This window comes from Kryptolebias marmoratus, linkage group LG21 (genome assembly GCF_001649575.2).
Source record: "Kryptolebias marmoratus isolate JLee-2015 linkage group LG21, ASM164957v2, whole genome shotgun sequence".
NCBI lineage: Eukaryota > Metazoa > Chordata > Actinopteri > Cyprinodontiformes > Rivulidae > Kryptolebias > Kryptolebias marmoratus.
The window spans coordinates 17,717,433-17,737,656 of record NC_051450.1 but is presented as its reverse complement, the minus strand read 5'-3'; the positions used below and the strand labels follow the sequence as shown (position 1 = coordinate 17,737,656).

The following is a 20,224-nucleotide window of genomic DNA, read 5'->3' as shown; positions in this document are numbered from 1 at the left end:
TGCGAACAATACAATAGTTGCTCTGCATAACTTATAGCCAATGGCTACTTTGTGGTCCTTTTCCATGCTGGGACCTTTTAGCATCAAATCTCACTTTTCATATCACAGTTTTAGCCCGCGAAGTTTAGTTCAAGTGAACTAAATATTTCAAAAAAATATTTACTGATAATTGCAACTTTCTGTAAAAACGACGTGATTTGATTAACGTGGATGCGCGTCATTACCTTACGTATTTATTGTATGTCGTTGTGAAGCGTTGTGAAGCGCTGTGTGTATATTTCCCCACACGGTTGGTGCTCTTGAACGCACCGTGTCAGGACTTCCACAGGAAGTGGAGTGACGCTGGCGCGGTTGTTGAAAACAAACCCGGTTAGAGACGTCGTTGACATGAAACTGTCGGCGTACAGACACTTTTCAGACGCACCAGTGTCAAAGCAGCTTTTATAAGTCGTCTTTTAAACGGAAAAACGTGTTATACCAATACGACAAACATGGAGTTATCTCCCCTTATAAAGAAAACAGGTGGGTTGAACCGCTAGCTGGGTTTGGAGGCTCAGTTTTCCTCGCTTCTTGCTAACATTAGCTAATATATTTTCGTGAATTCTAACTTTTTCTTCCTTCTTTAGGTGGCTTTTAGCTCAAATAAACCGTACCTTGCTAGCTTTCGTAGCTGACCAAAGTTTGAGCAGCTGAGAATGTGAAAACTTTTACCGTGTCTGCTCCTAGCAACTTTGTTTTCTTCAAATCTTAGGTCACTCTTTGGTGGAGATAAGGGTTCGAGCGTTGAAAAGCATCTTGTGTAAACTGGACCATTCCCTTATCTCCGTGACTGACATTGTACAAGAAAAGATGCTGTTCGTGCATCTCCTGGAGTGGTTCAATTTCCCCGAGGTGCCAATGAAGGAGGAAGTCCTCGGGTTGCTTTTAATGTTATCAAAGGTAAGATATGCACTGTGCTGATAAGAGAAACAAGCCAGGAAGGTAAGATTTTGGCTGAAGGAGGATGGAAATTAATACACTGTTCGAGTACATTTGGTTCTACCTGCTTGGCTTTAACAAGAAGTAGGATAAATATTTACCATTGTTATAAACAATATAGAAGTCTTTAATTGCCCTTCACATGTGTCACAAATGAAATTATTCAACTTTAAGACTTATTTGGTATAATTTTATTGTCAAACATGTCATTAGGATTCATTACTTAGTTGGCAAACTTACCCTTATAACTTGTTTTCTGTGAGCGTCAACATTATTAGAATATATATATATATAGAATAAAGAGGACCAGTTTATTAGGTTTATATGCAGGGAGATTATATCTGAAGGTATGAAAGCCAGTATCAGATAATTTTTGTTTGACAAGTCTCTAATCTCTACACACTGATGCCTAAAAAGGCTCCTTAAATCAACAGGTTATCCAGTGTTGTGTTGATGCATACTTGTAGTTGACAATATAACAAATAACCAACATTAAATTGGATTCTTAGGTACTTGTAAGCCTTTAAAGTGGTCTTGATTGATAGTTCTCCAAACTATTACCAGGAGAATGTCACAAAGGCACAATTTATTATACTTTCTTTAGTCCATTCTGTTAAATAAATACTAAATATAACACATTGTGACACACAAGTAGTATTTGAGCTGCAACAAAGCTGTCTTTCAAAGAGTTATTAGCTGAAAGCTTTGCCTACAGTAAATGATCAACTGAACCCTCAGATCCTGTGACAAGTCTTTGGTTAATTATTTTCCCCTCTTTCCTAAAAATGTGACTTTTAGATACTGTTCAGCAGGTGTCAGTAGTTTTTTAAAATTCTGATTCTTCTTCTTTTGTCCTCCACTTTTCTACTTTTCTCACTTTTTAAGCACAAACTGCACAATTTCCTGTCATGGTCAAGTACAAGGGCCGGACAGAAAATGATTGGAAATGGCAGCCAAAGCCTAAAGAAAACAACAAACAAACAAAAAACTCTTGAAAGAACTATTGATCAAGATCATTTTAAAAGACTGAACGAATGTATGCCTCAGGAATGCAGGGTGGTTTAAAATGGTTTTACTGTCCTGTATACAAAATTAAGTAGGGAAAATAATGATAATAACTGCAAACATGGTGGGGAACTCATATACAGTAACTGGGATAACACAAATATTCAATAATTTTAACACTTTAAACTGCAGGAGTTATTTGTAACATTTTTAAAGCAACACCCAAGCACGACACTTTAATGACAACATGCCTGTCATTATGCCTCTTGTTCTTATTTTGTATTTATTTTGTCTTCCAAGCATCCCAGTGCAGCCCAGATGCTGAGAGATGTCGGGGCGGTGGACTTCCTCACTCAGCTAGCTCCTACGATGGAGCCCAGACTGCGAGCTGTCATCGATGGAACCCTGGACCAGCTGTTCCAGCTTCCCGAGCTTCTCCCCAGTCAGTCAGCTGTCTACTCACATGGACCATGCAGCACAACTACAACAGGTGTCTCAAGTTAAACCAAATCTCGCCCGACTTAGGAGTCACTGTCGTTTCACAATCTCGTGCTGCAGACGTCCAGGTTGTTATTTTTATTTTACCTTCTGCAGCTCCAACATGTGTTACACCTGATGGTAATTTGCCTAAAACGGGTTATTTCCACAAGCCCATTCACCACAACACAGACGTACCACCTCAGAAGATAGCAGGTAACTCTTGATGGGGGAATTTTCCTTCATTCTCCTCTGAAGGTTATTCTTTTCTATATATGACTCATGTTTTATTCTTCTCTTCGGAGCAGTGCATGAATCTGTGAGATGTCTGAGGTTTTCTGTGTTTCCGTGGCTGACTTTGACAAACACAGACAGGCACATACTTTCTTCCAATGAGAGGTAAAAAAAAAGAATCCCACAATTCACTGTTGTTGTTTTTTTCCTGTTTTCTAATTAACTTCTGGCACACTATAGTCTCTATGCCATATAAAGTGCTGGATTTATGCCCAACTCTATTAACAGGGTAGAAATATTTTTCTTCTTCTTTTAGAAGCTTTTTGGGGAGGTTACTTAAATTCCTCATTAATGTTTAATAACTGATTACTGAATATTAAATATATCTGCTTTAATTAACTTAATGCAGCTCTCTGAGGAGCACCAATCCCAACCTGGTGAGAACAACCTGTGAGCTTCTGTGTGACGTCATTATGCAGGACTTTCCTGCAGAAATCTTCCTGCAGAGACCTGGTATTGTAAAGGTACTGTTGCATCATGGTCTTCATGGACTGGTAATATTGACAATGCCTGGGTTCTTTTTCTCTATTTTTTTTTTCCTCACAAAATATGTATGCAGCATTAATACTTGTCTGTCCACAGAATTGAACTGTCTTGATCTAAAACCTCTGGAGTATTACCAGAGCAGCATGCAGACTTTATTTTAATTATTCTGGTTTCTGGCTGTCTACAATGTATTCTTCTTTATTCTGATCACATCAGTTAATTGAGTAAATTCTTTTTTGTGTGTAGTATGGCTAAAATTCTAATAGATGTAGAGGGTGGGTACTCCACTGTCAAAATAAAAACCTGTCAAACAGTATTTTATTTTGCAATAGGACGTGTTCAACCAAAAGTTCTGAGCAGTCGCCAAACTTCTTTGCTTGCTTTGATTTGAAGCACATTCACCACTGACGTCTGCAGTCTTTAACCTGAAGCCTGGAACAGCTTTACAATTTTAACATTTGCCAGATAACCGTTTTTTTTTATGTCACAAGAGTTATACTTTTAGACATAAAAAGAATTTTAGAATACAGCTTTGCAGCATCGGATTGAATTTGTTGTCTGAGCCTTTCATTCTGACGTGTGTACAGTGTTTGAGGAGACACCATTTAGCCCAAATGAGCCACAGTGAGCGATGCTATTTTATTAATAAAGTAGTGCATTAAATTAGATCAGTCTCAGTGTAGTATTAGCATACTGTCAGCCTGCAGACTAATCTTCAAAAGAAATCATTGCTGGAAAACACTTTTTCTCATTGTGTGGCCTTGCTTCTCCCTCTGTTGAGTTACTATTAATATTAAGCAAAAGTAAAAATGACTTGAATTTAGATGACACACAGTTCACGATAAACAAAGAGCAGGAAATTAAAACTGGTAACAAATTGCTGCTTAAGTGATTCAGTTCCAGTTGGCCTTTTTATTTATTGAACTTTATCACCACTTTCCGTCACCGAGTTTAAGTCCTCACTGAGCAATAAAAACAAGTGATTATAATAAGACAACGTAAAGTGATCAAACACAACTAATATAATCTTCTGTTTTCAGAACCTCCTGTCTCTGCTGAAGTTGGCTTTGGGGAAAGGTGAGGGGGTCTACCTCCACTCTCCTGCGCTTTCCTGCCTGCGGCAGCTTTGTGTGGGAATCAAAAGGAGGATGCGTTTTCATCAAGATCCAAGCTTCTACACTGCAAAGCAAGGTGCCTGCCATCCTATTAGGTTCATGTACAGATGATTTAAATGTTGACACCAAGTAGTGTCTGTATTAACAGGTTTTCTGTGCATCACTTTTCTATCAGCATGTAATTAAACAACTGTAAAGAAACACCGGGCTCTCTAACAGACAATTTTGTAACACTGCTATATTTATTTCTATTTTTTGCCATATGTTTTTTGCAGTCTAACTACTTATGCGTACTTTGTTCCATTTTAGCTCTTCATATATCAAAATGTTCAGCTCAGTCAGGAGATGGGTGCTAGGACTTTTAGTTTTTGTAACAATTATACTTTTCAAAAAGATTTTGCTAAATTTACAAATATTTTCTCCATAAATTATATGGAAATTTCTTCAGTTCTTTCAAAAACATTGTTCTTCTTTAGCATACTTGCTCCATTTTTATTTTTTATGCTACTTTTAGCTAGCCTTTTGTTACTTTGGCTTTTAGCTAGCCTTTTTCTGTTTTTAGTTAGCATGTTGCTATTTCTACCTTTTAGCTAACCTCTTGTTCTTTTTAGCTTCTGGCTACTATTTTGCTACTTTTAGTCTTTTACTTCTTTTAGCTTTACCAACTCAGTTCAAGCAACTTGCAGCAAAGTCGTTCAGCTCTCAGCCTTCATGCTGTATTTTCACAGAAAATGCCATTTCTCTAGTTCTGCGTGGCTTTTCGTAAAGACTTATGGATGCGAGTGTAACTCTTCTCGTGGTCACGTAGATCTAACGTCCCAGAACTCGTCCTTCTCCTACACTCATGAAGTTTTGGGGAACCAGCGTTCACAGGCATCCTCTCCTGCGGCGGCGTGCTCTCCACGCCCTTCTGTGGTGGGTCACGCAAGCCAGAGAGCCATGGGTGACGGCCAAGATGAAGACATCGCCTCTAACAGGTATGTGATTGAAGGTAACTTTACATATATTACATTTTAAAGAATAAAAGATTATTTTAACAAAAGAGGGATCCATTTTGCTCATCTGCTCCTGATGTCTAAGGTATTGTTTCTGTGGATTCTTAGTTATGATCAGTTTGGTTTCTCTCATGCTTCTAAAACAAATATGGTTTTAGGTTAGTCTTTTCACTCCTTTCCTACTGTTTTACTTTTTTGGAAATTTGTTGCACAGTTGGGTTTTCTGTGGCTTTTGTAGTGTTAAAACGGCTCGTGACCCAAGCAGCCCACACGAGCAGATAAAGCAGTGTGAAGATGAAAAAGAAGGATTTCCCACTTCTTAGACACAAACAGCGCAAGGAGCTGCCTCGTAGTCTTTCTGTACTTTTTTAAAATGAATTCTCAATCCTTTTTATAATCCATCCTTTTATCCTTTTCTTTCACGTTATCGAATAGACCGAGTTCTGTTTCTAAAAGGAAATTACTGTTGTCGTGCTTACTTGTTTTTGATTCATCTAGTGGCAGCTCACACCAAGGTGGGGCAGCAGTTCAGGCCCCCAGACAGATGCCCCCTTCACCTGCCGATGTGGCCCAGTTGGCGCTTCCTGATCTGGGTGTCGAAGATGTTTTAGAGCTGCAGTTACAGCAGCTCACGGTGGCCCAGTTCACAGTTGCTACCATGCAACATGCCATACCTCTACTTAAGACTGGTGGGAATCAGTATTGTTGTTTTTTTTTTTCATGTCTTTCAGTTTTCTTTCTTCTCTGCTTGAATAAACTTGAGGTTTTGTAAATATCCCCAGTCCTGCTTCTCTAGATTCTATCCAGTGTTATTTGATCTTGTCAGAAAAATCTCTTCTGCTTTTGTTCTGTTTCCTCTCTTCCCCCTCAGAAGGTTTGCATGTGTTCCACCGTGTTCTGGAGCTGCTGTGTGATGCCGTCCTCCTGCTCGGGGACAGCGTTTGCGAGCTGGTCTGGGACGATCGCAGCCTGGTGGGGATGGAGCTGGCAAGTCAACACAACTCATGACAGCCTCTTATGTAGATGAATGGATACACTTCACTGAAACAGGGAGCTAGCTTGGCCACCAGACAGTTTGTCACAGACACACAAGCATACGGTACTCAACTGTCAAGGAGAACTGTGGGCATGTGATAGAGCCGAATGAATTATATTAGGTTACAAAGGCTTTCTGCCAGCTACAAAGAGCTTCACACACGTACATGCAAACTCCTTGTCTGCTCCCCTGGGTTTATCCAAGATCAGAATTGCTGGGTTAGTAAATGTCTTCATCTATTATGTGTTGAAAGTCCAAACAATAGATAGTGTTAAACAGGTTTGTGAATATTAACCACGCAGTATCATTTATTATATTCCCTGGCAGTTTAAAAGAGTATGTTCTCTGCAGTGGGATTTAAACACTTGTCAAGTCCAGGCCCCTGTGGCCCTCTGCTGTTTAATACATGCCCAGAGTCATGCAGCCTAAGAACTATTTTGTTATCTTTATGTGGAGAGCAGCTTTTGTTTGCCAGACCTCTCGGGTTTTCCTTTGGGAATGAGCCGAACTGTGCAATGCACAGGGTATGTACTGCCCCCTGCTGGCCTTTATTTTCTACCTTTTAACTTCAACATTCAGAACAAAGTAGCTGAGAATAGATTGTTCCAATTTATTCATTCTGAGATAGGGTGGATATGTATCTCATCCTAAAATAACCCTGAAATCTGATTACATTCAATTCCTCAACCCTTGGAATGAACAATTTTCCTCTTGGCTCCCAGCCAGCAGCTGTGTTTGAGTGTATGAAAATGCACGCAGTCTGAGTACATTTGTGTTTGTGTGGCATGTGTGTTTTTGTTGACGTTTCTGTTTTTTTTCCCCCTATCTGTTTTCATTTCTGTCTGGGTGTACTTTAGAAGGAAAAGCTGCAAGTATGCATGGAGCTACTAGGGGATATTCTCAACTATCATCAGAACTATCCAGCAGATGCCCCTCACCGTTTCCATGTCCACCACAGAATGGCCTATATAGGCACTGCCATATTTACCATTAAACTCCTACAAACTATCCTCCCTCCTGAGAAGGTGTGTTCAGGTGCCTGGGCAATCAGATCACATCATTAAATTGTTATTTATATTTAAAAATTAATGTTTCTGTGAATCTCACACAGGCTAGTGATAATCTCCCAGAAAACACAGCAACAGCTCTCTTTCACTTATGTTTGGATGCGTCATTGGGAAGTTTATTACCCAGCATGCAAGAGACAGCAGTGGCCTACTTGGAGCAAGTGAACTCAGACAACCATGACCTCTACAGGAGGGCAACCAGAGCTGCTCTGTGGATGGAATCAACCTGCAACTTCCTGAAGGAAGTACAAGCTGAGGTGTGATCTGTAGCATACAGTTATTGAGGCATCTTTGAGATGGGATCCAGTAACTGATTTCTTTCTTCATAAAGGGGGAAAAGAACTGGTTGGAGTTACTGGAACTTGCAGAACAAGCTATAAGTGGCCTTCCATTTCACCAGCACTTGCACATCATCAAAGAATGTGTTCACATGTGCTCCTATCTGTAAGCGAAAAATGTGTTAATTGTATTGCAATTATTTATTTATTTTTTTAACAAGAGATGGTTCATGCGAGCTTAAGTGCATTTGGTTGTTTCTCTTTAGGTGGAAGTTTGATCAACCCAGTCCTCTCCTTCAGACTGAGAGCCAGAAAGTCTTCCTCCGGCTGCTGTCCCATCCGTCACTGCCTGTCAAAACAGAAACATACGAATGCACGTTAAACCTGGTCAAGGTCAGGGCAAGATGGTTTTTTTTCATAGCCATTGTTTAGAAGTGATTCCAAAGGGTCATGGAAAAACCATATCAGCCTGATGTTGCTGTCTCATAGGGCATCCATATGTAAATAAGTCAAATGAAAATGGATGACCCACTGCTCTTTGGCGGCATGCTAAAAAAAACACTTGACATTTTGAATCAGTCTTTCACTGATAGCTGTCTGGAATTGAGAGAGAATTGAAACTTATGAATGCAAGCACGAGTGAGAGAATGGCGATAATTTATGATGTGCTCTGGTGTGATTACATATACCCGTAGGACTGCCTTGGCATCCAGAATATTTCACGACAGGAATCAGCTGCGTGCACAGGCGTCAACTTCCTTCTCCACCACAAAGTGCTCTATGAAGTGAGCACTTTTGGACTCCAGGACTCTGCAGAAAAGGTGCCTCCATGTAGTGTTTTTTTTCTTATGAATTTCCAAACATACTTTTAAATATTTGACAAAGATCAGTGTAACTAGTCAAGGTGTCCTGTGTGTGTATTTGTTGATAATACAGACACATGTAGTACTTGTTAGTAGTTGTTTCGTTGGCTTCAGCAGTGTACCTGTGATCTATAGGTGAACACAGCTGCCAAGGATATTCTGCTATTCCTGCTCAAGGGACGATTGATGATGACACCATCAACCTGGGACAGATTCAATGAGGAGCTTTATTCGGTCATACCCATTTTACAGGTGTTGTTCTCTTTGTAAATGATTCATAGTAGTTTCACTGCAAGGCTCCTAAAGCAGCATCGTGTTTGGAACATTTCTTTGTATTCATGTAGGAAAGTATTATTAAGCAGCATGTAATATTCACTTCCTTGGATCACAAAGACTGAATATTGTGCTGCCTGTGGGGAAAAATGTTCTCTTGTTTACATTTTTTGTGTTATATTGTTTCCTTTTTGGGCGGGAAGTAAAAAAGAAAAGCAATCTTCCAACCAAGTTCTTTTAATTGTTGAGTTCGAGGCAACAGGAAACCAAGAAAGTCTTCATGAATATACATGAGATTTTGACAAGGCTGTCAAGTGTGATTTAATTCAAGGAGGCCATTCAGAGATGGGCCCACCATGTCAACAAGAGACAAAATGAAACCACCCCTAATCAAAGCGATGCAGATTTTATTTACTGTTGCACTGCTTAGCTGGAATTCCCTGCTGCTCCCTCTTTTGTCTTCTAAGACAGTCTGACAGTATTTTGTGTGTGTGTGTGTGTGTGGCAGGGCTATGCCAGCACTGAAGAGTCACTTGGAAAGTGTGTCCTGCTGATAAGCGACATGTTGGATGTGGCGAGAGACGATGTTTTCCCAAGCACAGCCCGGCTTAAAGCAGCACTCCGACTCCTTTTTACCAAGCAGCCCACGTGAGTTTGAGCTCTGGGTCCTCCCATTGTCTCTGTTTTGTTTGATTGTTAGGCGCTCAGATGTGTGTATGTTGTGTGTGATTTGTGTCTGGTATGTTTCTACTGCATCTTTTTTTTGTGTGTGTGTGAAGTTCTTTTTAGAGTTTGGTTTTCGGTCTCAGGGTTTTTGTAAGCCACATAAAAAAGTGTGCAAGATTTTTGACATATTTAGTGGACTTTTTTTTAATGGTGTATAGCTGTCACTCTGTGTGCTCATCAGTTCCTCTAAATACTCTTTGAGACCTGTGTAAATGTGCTTCCCATCAAGTCCCAGACTATGAATATTGATAGAGATGGAAATTAACACCAGTGAAGCCTTGGTAAATTTTAGTAGCAGTTAATAGATTTGTCTATATCCTGCCAGACTTTTTTTTTTTTTTAAGGAGATTACATCTAATTCTGCTAACATTTTTAATCATTAGTCAGTGCTGTGATGCAGATAAAACTTCATGCTTCACCACACAGCTAAAGTTGTTTATGATGGAACAAAATCACAACTGGGTTTTCGGTGATTTCCAAAATAATTGGTTTGTTTAAATCCTGGCGTCACTTTTAATTAACAGTGTAAGACTAGCAGCAGTGCAACAAATCCTGCCCCACCTAACCAGCAGCAGTGACGCAAACGTTGCCACACCCGACATGGATCAATCAGCGATTGCATCCCTCGCCAACCTCTTTTGCCTCAGAAACCCTGTGGACGTCACACTTGACACCAGCAGCAAGTCCATTTTAAAGGTAGACACTTTCAAGTGTACAGAAAAAGGAGATCTGCAGTGAAATAAACAGCCTCATTTACTGTATGTGCTTAATGTTGTTTAGATGGAGTCAGTGAAGAAGCTGTTTTGTATCCTTCATTCAGACACTGTTGACATTTCCCTCAGAAGATCAGCAGCAGAACAGCTGTCTGTTGTGCTGCAAGGTGAGGTGTCCTTAAAGCAAAGCAGTGTTAATAAAATGGAAAATGTTCAGACAGAAATCAGTTACAATTGATTGATTCCTTTACCCTTGTGAAAACTACTGTTTGCAGATATTGCAGCTGTGTTTGTTTCCTCCCACTGCCATATGTTTGAGACATCCAGGAAGAAAAAGGCAACAATTAGCTAAACGTTTATTGCTTTATATTGAATTGTTCTCTCTCTCTCCTACAGACACAACAATGCACCCAGTACTGAAGAATCTGAGCATAACAGAGAAAGTAATTTCTTTAATCACGGAGTGTGTAAATGGCAACAAGGTAAAAGGAAAAAAAAAACCTTGGCAAAGTGATAAATTCATGTTTATTGAAAGAATTACTGCTGCAAGCAAATCAAACAAACCTGAACTTGCAAAATGGGTCAGACGTGTTCCTGTTTATGTACATGGGTTTGATTGCATTCTTGTGTGAGTGTAGAGGAAAACCACAGAGGCTTGGATGACAGAAGGATGAAATGGCCTGTGTTAATAGTGTCAGACAGGCCCTGGTCAAGAGCAATTTCTGCCCTGAGTCCAAAAATACTTCAGTCTGCTGATCATTCCCAGTTCTGGAAACAGAAACTGCCAGGGGTAATCGTCCAGCCTGGCTACGTAGAATTGGCAGATCCGGGCTACAAAATCTTGCATTCACCTAACATAGAAGGAGCGTTGAGGATGTAGCTTCCCCATCACTAAATTTGGGTTTAGCTTGTGTGTATTGACTGTGTATCTGTGCCAGGATGTGTGTGTTTGCAATTAAACACCAAGCACGCATGTTGCTGTTCTCCCCAGAGCTTTGATTGTCTTCTGGAGCCGTGTGTTTGCATCTTGAGAAAACTGGTGTATGCTGATCCGTCTCTGAGGCACAGCCTGGCGCAGCGCAGCCCCCTGCTCCTCGCCCTGCTCAGGGGTACGCTCACACAACAGCTCATTAAGCAACAGCTACACACATTGTTTTGAGTGGCTCGTGGGGAAAATTTCCAAGTCATCGGGCGCACTATTTTTAAACATGTTGTCACACTGCAGTAAGCGGCATACAGTAAGGTGCATAACTGCACGTTCAGCCAGCAGCCATTTTTAACAGAAGTTGGCAAGAAATGGTGCAACTCAAACAAGTGTCAGTCTGTCGTTGAACACTTATAAACCTAATTTCAGGAGTTTTTGTCTAATTTCCTTATGTTGATGTAGAAAGTAAAGAGCTCTATTCAGGCATTTGTGCAAAAGCCACCTCAGGTTTTTATACATACATAGTCTTGCAGTGTCTTTATAAAATTTTAAGTAAAAAAAAAAAGTCTTCCAAATGTATTCATTAGCCTTTGGTTAATATGTTAACTATATGTTTGTTTATTGTAGCATCTTTGATACTGAAGGAGAACAAAGGAAATGGAGGTGAGACTGCTGTCCTCATGACTCTGCTGCTCTTTGATGAGATCGCCAGCATTCAAACGTGGTGAGTTTAAATTTCTTTTTTTATGACTTTATTTTTCTTTGAGTTTTCTGTGGTCTTATTATATATGTCAGGGTTTCCATCAAACGGAGTTCTTCAACATTAAATCCATTCATTCAGAGTGAATGAATGAATAAATAGTTTGTTTTCTAATTTCTAACTAGCAGATATCCTCTTCTCTGCTATTAATGTCCATTAATGAAATGTGTCCTAATTTGTAACTTTTCTTATCAGGTCAGACAAATCCACCACAGATGCAACCCTTTCTCCGTTCTCCTTACCGCTGACAGCAGTACGCAGGTACATGCATTCATAAAGCAGTCAGAAACATCCAACACTTCATTTATTCATCTCATAGAAACACCTGACAAATATTCTATTTTTTGACTAATGTTTCCTCAAGGTACAACATACCCTTCCAGGCAGCCACTTATCACGCCGTCAGCCCATACTGCTGTGTCTTGGCTCCTGCTGACCTCCTGACCCTTACCCCCGCACGCCAAGCCTTGCAGGTAGCCTGGAACACCGCATGGCATTCTGGGATGGATAACCTCCTGGAGAAGCTGCACAATGATGCTGATGATGCTGACCAGTAAGATGCAAATTTTTACCAACAGTGTTTAGATATTTTTAATAACAAAGCAATTTATTGTTATATGTTTATATACAGTTCATCTATTACTCTATTAAGTTTTTAATACTTTGGTTTGTTGGAGAAGATAGAACTAGAGCAAGTGTACAGCAGTATTTTTGAGCTTAAAAGGAGCCTGCTACATATCACTCTTGTCCAATGATGTCTCCAGTGGGGAGTTCAGTAAACTATTTGAATCAGAGTTGTGGCATATTGTGTTTCATCTGTCTTCATTTGGTACTAATGTGACCTAATTCAAACAAATGAGAATGTCTCTCCACAGTTTTAACCAGCTTGATTAAGGCAGAGACATTTGAAACACACCGTGGACAGATCAATCCATCTGAAGTGGTGTACAGGGCTATGACAGGGAGAAGGATAGCGATTTAAGATGGATGACTCTGTGACAACTGAGAAGCATCTTCTTGTTGCAAATGCATTTCTATAGACATATCATCATGGTATAATTAATTATTTTCTTGAATTTTGCTCATTGATCACCAGTAATGTGATCATTTCTGTCTCTGCTTGAGTCAATAACAACAAATCTGGAGGAAACTTTTTTTTTGAAGACTCATGAATGTTTAATCCCTGTGGAGTGTTGATCAAATATGTTTGTTAATGCAGTCATTAGTATGCTTTTGAGTACGCTGTTTATGCAATACACTTGTCAGCACATCCATAATCATGTAATCTGATTTTATTTATTTTTTCTTAACTGTTTGCACATTGATCCCCGACAGATTTCATCCCGATTTAAAACTATCAACGTCGCAGCTTGTGTCGCTGCAGGCAGTGCGGCTTCCGTTTGCAGTGCAGGACTGCATCCAGGCCATCACCACCGCGTCAGGTCACAGGTCCGTGGCCTCTGCTCTGTCCAGGCTCAGCCTTTACATGTTGTTTGACAGACTGGCTCTGCCTCACGTTCCCACCCACGGCTGCAGAGACATCCTCCATTCCCTCAGCTGGCAGGCAGCACTGACTAGGTCTGCTAACATTCACATCCTAATACCAAAATAACTGTATATGTTCATTGCTATGTGTAGATATGGTTTTTATCTTTATTGTTACTGCTACAATATGTCTGTAAAATGGTGACAAACCAGTTCTTTGTTTTATTTCTGCATTCACAAGACTGTTAAAACACTATTTTATCTTTTGTTTAATTACAACAATTATACTTCTTTGTTCTTATGTTGTTGCCTAATTCCAGAAAGGTTGAAATTTAGAAAAAATATAGTTTTGTGGCATGTCTGTGATTTATTTATTTTTTATGGAAAATTAAAATAATTGAAAGTACATCCTCTAAAAATGGTGATTGCATAATTCTTTGCTAAGGGTTGTATCATGTTTGGTCACAAAGGAAAATAAATAAACCAAAAAGCTCCATTTAAAAACAAGAGTGGATAGCACTCTTGCTTGAAATCTGTGAATATTCTTTCACCAGTTGCTCTTCCTCTCTTGTCACAGTGTCTGTCTCTTCCTCCCCACAGGTTTCTCCAGGTGCGCCCAACCTGTGTTGAGGATGAAAGCCTGCTGGTGGGAATTGTGACATTTTTGAATGCCTACTTCAAACAAATTCCCACAGAGTTTGTGTGTGAAGCCGAGGACAGGAACCTACACTGGATATTGGAGCTGCTTCTCAACCAGGTACAGATAATTCACACTTTCTGGACAAGCATGAAAGTAAAACCCACAACACCAGTCCACTTTCTCTTCTCAAGGTTAGGACTCGAAAGGATGCTGAAGATTTCCTATATTTTATTTCAAATATTTATTTATTTTTTAATGTGGTTCAACTAACTTGTGGTTTTGACACTCCATCTTATTTATACGTGCTTATTTAAAAATGTGTGCTGCTGTAGCGTGGTTTTAATGTGTGTGTGTGTGTGTGTGTGTGTGTGTGTACCAGTAAAATACAACACGCAGGTGAGCATCTTCATTAAGCAGTAATTTGTTTAGGCTTTTACCTCTTCAGCACAGAGGGTTTTATACCACCAATTAAAGCTTGAATAAATCACACTGAAACTATAATCATAGCAAAAAAGCAGCTTTCCCTCTTAGATGTGCCACAGATTATTTCCTGAGCTTTTTAAACATAACTGGTATTTTTGTTTGAGGAGAGGAATCACCACTCTCTTTTAATAAGAACAGCTACTTTTTTGGATTTAATCAGGCTCACCTTCTAATAAATGTGTGTAAACAATAAGTCCTCTCCTGGCAGCTTAAAAAAAAGACTCAGATTTAATGTCTGGTAGGGGTGAGCAGAGCTGCTCCATGCCGTCTTTTCTGCAATTACTGAGCTGTTTCAGGAGCATCTGTCGCCTTACACACTTTCATTAAAGCAGAATTTTAGTTTACATATTTCTATTTGTAGTTCACACCACATTGAAGCTGTTTAAACTAGTTATGGAACAAGCTGAAGAATATACTGGTGAACTGCTGCAATAAAAGCTTTTTGTAGGTCGATGGGAACAAATAGGGATATTTTGGAAGCATTAAAATGACGAAATGATAGCATCAAATGTAACATTAAGCTAGTAAAAGTCATTAGTTTCGTTTTATTCATTTGTGCTCCAGGAGACTGCAGCTCTCCTTCATTTGCTTCTTGGTGTGGAGACGCAGAGCTCCACTCAGAGCCCGGGGGAACCAGAGGAGCTGAAGGACCATGTCAGACAGAGGCTGCAGAGAGAACTCACCTGCTTCTTTAACACGTTACTCCACAGACTGTCACTCACCACCGACAGGTAGGAGGAAGGACACAAACCTTTGGAGGTGCTGTTTGTAAGGCTTGAGTTTAAATAAAAGGATTAAATGTAATGCTTGTTAGTTAGAGTTGTTAGAGTGCACCTTTAAACCTGTTCAACCTGTCTTCATTTTATTCCTGTCTGTTTGTGGGGTTTTCTTGTTTTCTCGCTGTCACCTTCCCCCCCTGTCTGTCCAGGCTGTGTTTGGCACTAGCAGGCCCCTTTAAGAGCCAGCTGGCAGTCCGTTTGCTTCAGAGCCTGCGGGTGTCCGATGCCCCACGTTTCTATGGCCTTCCCAGCCTGGAGAGGACACTGCAGGGCATGGTGAGCCTGACCGCCCAGCCTGGGTGGAGCTCCCACTGCCCCGACCAGGAGCCCAGCTCCCTCTGCTCCAAGTACCTCAGTGGATTACTGGAGGTAAGTGTTCCTGCATCAGCTTGTATTTGCACGTGACATTTGTGTGTGCGTGCATATGCTCATGTGTTGATTGGACTCATTCCACCCTCCTACTTGTTCATCAGATCTGAGAGTGCCTACAGAAAAGCCGAAGCATTGTACTTTATGAGGGAATAATTGAAATTCAGCTAAATGCAGTTGGAAAACAGGAATAGGAGAGGCTGAATATCTCATTGATAAGATCTGCCACACTGTTAGGATGCTGATGAGATTAATCAACCTTGCTTTTTCCATCTGTTCAGCTGCTCACCAGTGCATAAAACAATAGCCTAACAGTGTAGACCAGCTTGTACAGCACTCCTTAGCACAGAGGTGTCAGAAACTGTTGTTTTTGCTTAAGAATAAAGACCCCTGCAAATACACAACACAAATGTTTTCCTTTTTTGTCATGTATATGTCATTGAAATTAAATTAAAAGCATATTTACAACAATTTCTGTTAGATGCTTCCATCTACCTATTAACTCTGAGACTCTTTTCAACCCTTTAAATCCTCTGACCTGCCTCTTTTTTTTCACATTTTTTGGCAGCGTAGGATCCTAAAGCACAGCAGGCCTTTGGCTCCTCTCTTTTCATCTGCTCTTTCTGTGCAGTCTTGCATCCTGATGGCACACAAAACCAGAATAATTAGTCTCTCAGCTGTATTGAAGTTCAATTTGAATGCTGTGCATATCCAGCGTACAATTGGCAGGAACAGAGTTCTGACTGTATGCTCACACATTTAAATGGGCCGTTTGTTTGCAGATGAAACTTTAAATGATAAATTTAAACAAGCTCTTCGTTTGCATTTTTTTTTGTACGTATGCCAAATTTATGATGGAAGACATTGATGCATAATAGCGCTGTGTCATTACTGCAGGTGATCTCCTCATTCTACGTGGAGTGGAGGGGGAACTCCTTGTCTTTCATGGGAAAAGGTGTGACCAAAAATGCTGTCATCTGCCTGCTTCATCTGTGCCATGAGATGATGGCTGAAAACAAAGAAAAGGCAAGGATCAATCATGCTTTTTGCCGATCTGAAGATAGTCTTAATATTTAACTGATCATTCATAGTGTATTTTGATAAAGAGAGAATGCTACCCAGTTAAACTCATATTGTTATTTGCTCTAGGATTTGATTTCCCAGTGGTGTTTGGGAAATGAGGGAACTACTGAGGAATCTGGTTCTTCTCAGCTGGGTTTGGCCTGGCTTATCCCACTGTGGGTGGACCGAGATCAAGAGGTAAAATTAATCACTTATCTTAATTTTACTTGAAATAATACAAACGTATGAACTAATACTTATTGTATAATCATGGTGCAAGAAATATAGTCCCAAATATACAAAAGTTACCGTTCTACAGCTTCACTTTCTAAACTTTTTTTGTCATAAACCAAGTTTTTGATGTTTGGCATTTGGGATGAAATGCATAGAATTTGCACAAAAAAAAATCACAATGTTCATATGACAGATACTCATACCAAAGTTTCTGCTTGTCTCAAAAAATAAGTTCCCAGACATGTCAGTTAAAGAGTGTCCCTTGTGAAGAAAGAGTTTTTTGTCAATGACAACTGAAAGGCTTTTCTCTAATTAGGACAAATCTTACATTTCAAATTTCTACAGTTCGGTTTCTCATAACATCAGCAACTTGTTAAAAATCACTTTTTAACCTGCAGAGCTGTACACATCTAATACCTCGTGGGCCTCCTTCTTTTTATTCCCGTTATCTTTCTTCTTTGTTCAAGCATCCACCCAAATGCATGTCTCTCCCCTCCTTCCAGGTGAGGTTTGCCAGTTTGAGTTTGGGTTCGGCTCTGACCTCGATGCCCAGCGGGTGCCAGGCTCTGTGTGCCAGCTGTCAGAACATCAGCGGAGGCCTGTGGGGCACGTTGCTCAACATCCTCCTGGATCAGCAGGATAGCAGCATGGTCCGCAGAGAGGTACGCAGCTTAAAAAATTTGCCTTAGCTCTATGAAATGTGAGACTTCTCATGTTCTCATGTGCCATTGTTCCAATTAAAGAAAATTCTTATAGAAGTTTTTTGTAATGAGTGAAAATATAGACATTTGTGTGTTTCTGTCTAAGTTAAACTTTTGATGCTAATGTTCTCATTAATTATTTACTGTACTCAAACCAGTATTAAACAGTAAAATTAAAGAACTTCACTGGACAGAAAATAAGGCTAGACTTTTATGTATTAGCAGCCAAATGCAGGCAGATGGCACTGTTGCCGATGCAGTCCAACTTAACCCAGTGTGTCTGTCTGTGTGTGTGTTTATCTCTCTGTGGTGTGTGTGTGTGTGTGTGTGTGTCTAGGCTGCGTTTATCTTGCAGAACTTGCTGGTGATGCCGATGCCTGCCAACGCAGAGGAGGCCAAGGACTCCCACTGGCAGGTCAGCAGATCTGCCTGCCAGTTTAAAAAGCTTTTACAGACCGTGAACCTTTTTTTTTTCTTCTTCTTTTGGATCCGCTCCCCATCTCTCCTTTCCAAACCTAACCTTCCTTGTCTCTTTTGCTGAGAGAGGAAACTCTTGTTGAGTTCAGATCAGGGGTGTTGCTGAGTTGGAGCTGTGCTGAAGTGCAGGCATACAGCTTTCTCATCCAAATTAATTAAGTTTCTCTGTTGAAACACCAGAAGCATCCTAATTTAGGATACAGGTATCTGGGAAGGGAGCTGTATGTCTGAAGTATTTACCTAATATGATGCAGAAAGAAGTACAGAACTGAGTGAAAGGAATTGGATTTTGAAACTAGCTGTGCAGGGACCACCCAGGAACAAGAAACAAAAATCTGGGACACAAAATGTCATTCAGAAGATATGAAGTGACATTTTTGAAAATGTCGTATATCATTGTTTAAACTTAACAGATATCTGTTCCAAATCCCTTTTTACCTTTTGTACAGTAAAAAGGTAGTTTTACATCAAATTTCACTGAACTTTATCTTCCCTTTTGTCTCTTTCAGCACCCATGTGTCCACGATGAGGTGTCTGGTGTGTCTGTGGTGGGTCTTCCTGCGCTACAGGCTCTGCTTTACCACTGTCAGTATTTCCAAAATGTGGCACTCTCCGCTTCAAATTGTTACCGCGGCAGATACGTTTTCCAGGTCCAGCCTCGGGCCGCAGGTAGCACTGGCTCCACTCTTCAGGAGAGCACTTCAACTGGTAAGCCATTATTAAACTCTTCACAATGAATTACAGACAAGGAAATTATTATATTATAATTATCATAAATGCCGCTTTTTTTTATAATCCTGGTATTGTAGTATTTTGTTTCATTTTTGTGTATATACTCTTCTAGATTCTGAGAATTCCTTGCTGTTTTGGAGATGGGACCCACCACCCAGCATCAGCTCGGGACGACCTTCCAGCTCCCTTTCCACCTCCAGCACTGTGGTCAGCAATGCTCTGGTATGGTTTGATATAAACCCCAACAAATAAACTCATACATTTATAAAATGTAGTTTATTAATGAACCTAGGTCTCTTTTCCTCCAATTTTTAGGATCTATAAATTGAATATGAGCAAAAATATTGCAATTAGCCTTTATAAAACTGGTGCAATGTAATCTGCTGATTTATTTTACATCTAGATTAGTAGTTAGTGATATAAAGGCCACACGTTTTTATCTCCCACCCAACTTGTTGTGAGAGCCAGTCTGCACTGACCTAATCTACACGAAAATACAAACACATTCACTTTGATGGATATAATTTTAACTCCTTAAACACTAGTTTAACTCCTAAAAACAGGAAAATAAATCGTCAAAGTTTTAGTCACTCAAATCAAATGGAGCTTATGAATTTTTATGTTTTTTTTCCTGTTGCAGATCAGAGGTTCAGGACCAAACACTCCTCAGGTTTCCTCCCCATTGAGCATCCCAGATGATACTCCGGCTGCCAGCAGACTGATGGCTCAAGGTACCACAGAGAGAAATGTCTGTGTGTATAAATGTGTGCACGTGTGCATTCATGATTACTGTAAAAATGCTTTTATAGTTTCATACCACATAAACTTTTATACTACTTACCCTTGGACAGTGAGAACCTCAATGGGGGGTCAGCAACAGCTATAAACTAAATTCACTCCTAAATATACAGCTCAGAAAGTAAAACTGTGGGCTTTTCTGTCTCCTTTATCTTGGTTTGATGCTTTTGATTTTATAATCAAGATGTGGCCGGAGACAGACTGAGATGTGATTCACACTTTGCCTATCTGACGTGTCAAACAGGTCAGAGTGATGGAGACACAAGCAACTCGATTACCTCGCAGGATTCCCAACAAGCAGAGCCTTCAGCCGTGGAGCCCGTCTTCATGGTAACCCCTGACCTCCTGACAGCCCACTGTGGCCTGCTGACCAATCTGCTGGCCATCCTGCCCGAATTCACCCTCGCTGCTCTCCGACATAACCAGCTCCTCCAGGTTCTGGCCAGGTGAGAGGCCACACGTGAGCACCACAA

The 20,224-nt window shown here is 40.2% G+C and overlaps 1 protein-coding gene across 3 annotated transcripts in view; it reads left to right on the top strand.

Moving 5' to 3' along the window:
- The first annotated feature begins 344 nt into the window (after window positions 1-344).
- The window catches only part of rttn (rotatin), a 28,861-nt gene continuing 8,981 nt past the window's right edge, over window positions 345-20,224 (top strand). Inside the window, exons 1-36 of one of the 3 annotated variants that reach the window (XM_037973252.1) lie at window positions 345-522; window positions 752-939; window positions 2,284-2,473; window positions 2,578-2,676; window positions 2,769-2,859; window positions 3,104-3,218; window positions 4,281-4,431; window positions 5,164-5,332; window positions 5,849-6,039; window positions 6,225-6,337; window positions 7,244-7,411; window positions 7,498-7,710; window positions 7,785-7,897; window positions 7,998-8,124; window positions 8,427-8,552; window positions 8,730-8,846; window positions 9,376-9,515; window positions 10,118-10,289; window positions 10,374-10,473; window positions 10,703-10,788; window positions 11,298-11,415; window positions 11,859-11,955; window positions 12,187-12,252; window positions 12,356-12,544; window positions 13,327-13,569; window positions 14,077-14,233; window positions 15,164-15,330; window positions 15,528-15,747; window positions 16,645-16,773; window positions 16,897-17,007; window positions 17,547-17,705; window positions 18,082-18,159; window positions 18,731-18,929; window positions 19,066-19,175; window positions 19,594-19,684; window positions 19,996-20,197. In XM_037973252.1, coding sequence (XP_037829180.1) covers window positions 492-522; window positions 752-939; window positions 2,284-2,473; window positions 2,578-2,676; window positions 2,769-2,859; window positions 3,104-3,218; window positions 4,281-4,431; window positions 5,164-5,332; window positions 5,849-6,039; window positions 6,225-6,337; window positions 7,244-7,411; window positions 7,498-7,710; window positions 7,785-7,897; window positions 7,998-8,124; window positions 8,427-8,552; window positions 8,730-8,846; window positions 9,376-9,515; window positions 10,118-10,289; window positions 10,374-10,473; window positions 10,703-10,788; window positions 11,298-11,415; window positions 11,859-11,955; window positions 12,187-12,252; window positions 12,356-12,544; window positions 13,327-13,569; window positions 14,077-14,233; window positions 15,164-15,330; window positions 15,528-15,747; window positions 16,645-16,773; window positions 16,897-17,007; window positions 17,547-17,705; window positions 18,082-18,159; window positions 18,731-18,929; window positions 19,066-19,175; window positions 19,594-19,684; window positions 19,996-20,197 — 5,036 coding nt within the window. In that variant the 5' untranslated portion in view covers window positions 345-491. Of the gene's footprint in view, window positions 523-751; window positions 940-2,283; window positions 2,474-2,577; window positions 2,677-2,768; window positions 2,860-3,103; window positions 3,219-4,280; window positions 4,432-5,163; window positions 5,333-5,848; window positions 6,040-6,221; window positions 6,338-7,243; window positions 7,412-7,497; window positions 7,711-7,784; window positions 7,898-7,997; window positions 8,125-8,426; window positions 8,553-8,729; window positions 8,847-9,375; window positions 9,516-10,117; window positions 10,290-10,373; window positions 10,474-10,702; window positions 10,789-11,297; window positions 11,416-11,858; window positions 11,956-12,186; window positions 12,253-12,355; window positions 12,545-13,326; window positions 13,570-14,076; window positions 14,234-15,163; window positions 15,331-15,527; window positions 15,748-16,644; window positions 16,774-16,896; window positions 17,008-17,546; window positions 17,706-18,081; window positions 18,160-18,730; window positions 18,930-19,065; window positions 19,176-19,593; window positions 19,685-19,995; window positions 20,198-20,224 lie in introns of all 3 variants that reach the window. The other 2 variants (XM_017406726.3, XM_017406725.3) reach the window with 2 other exon arrangements.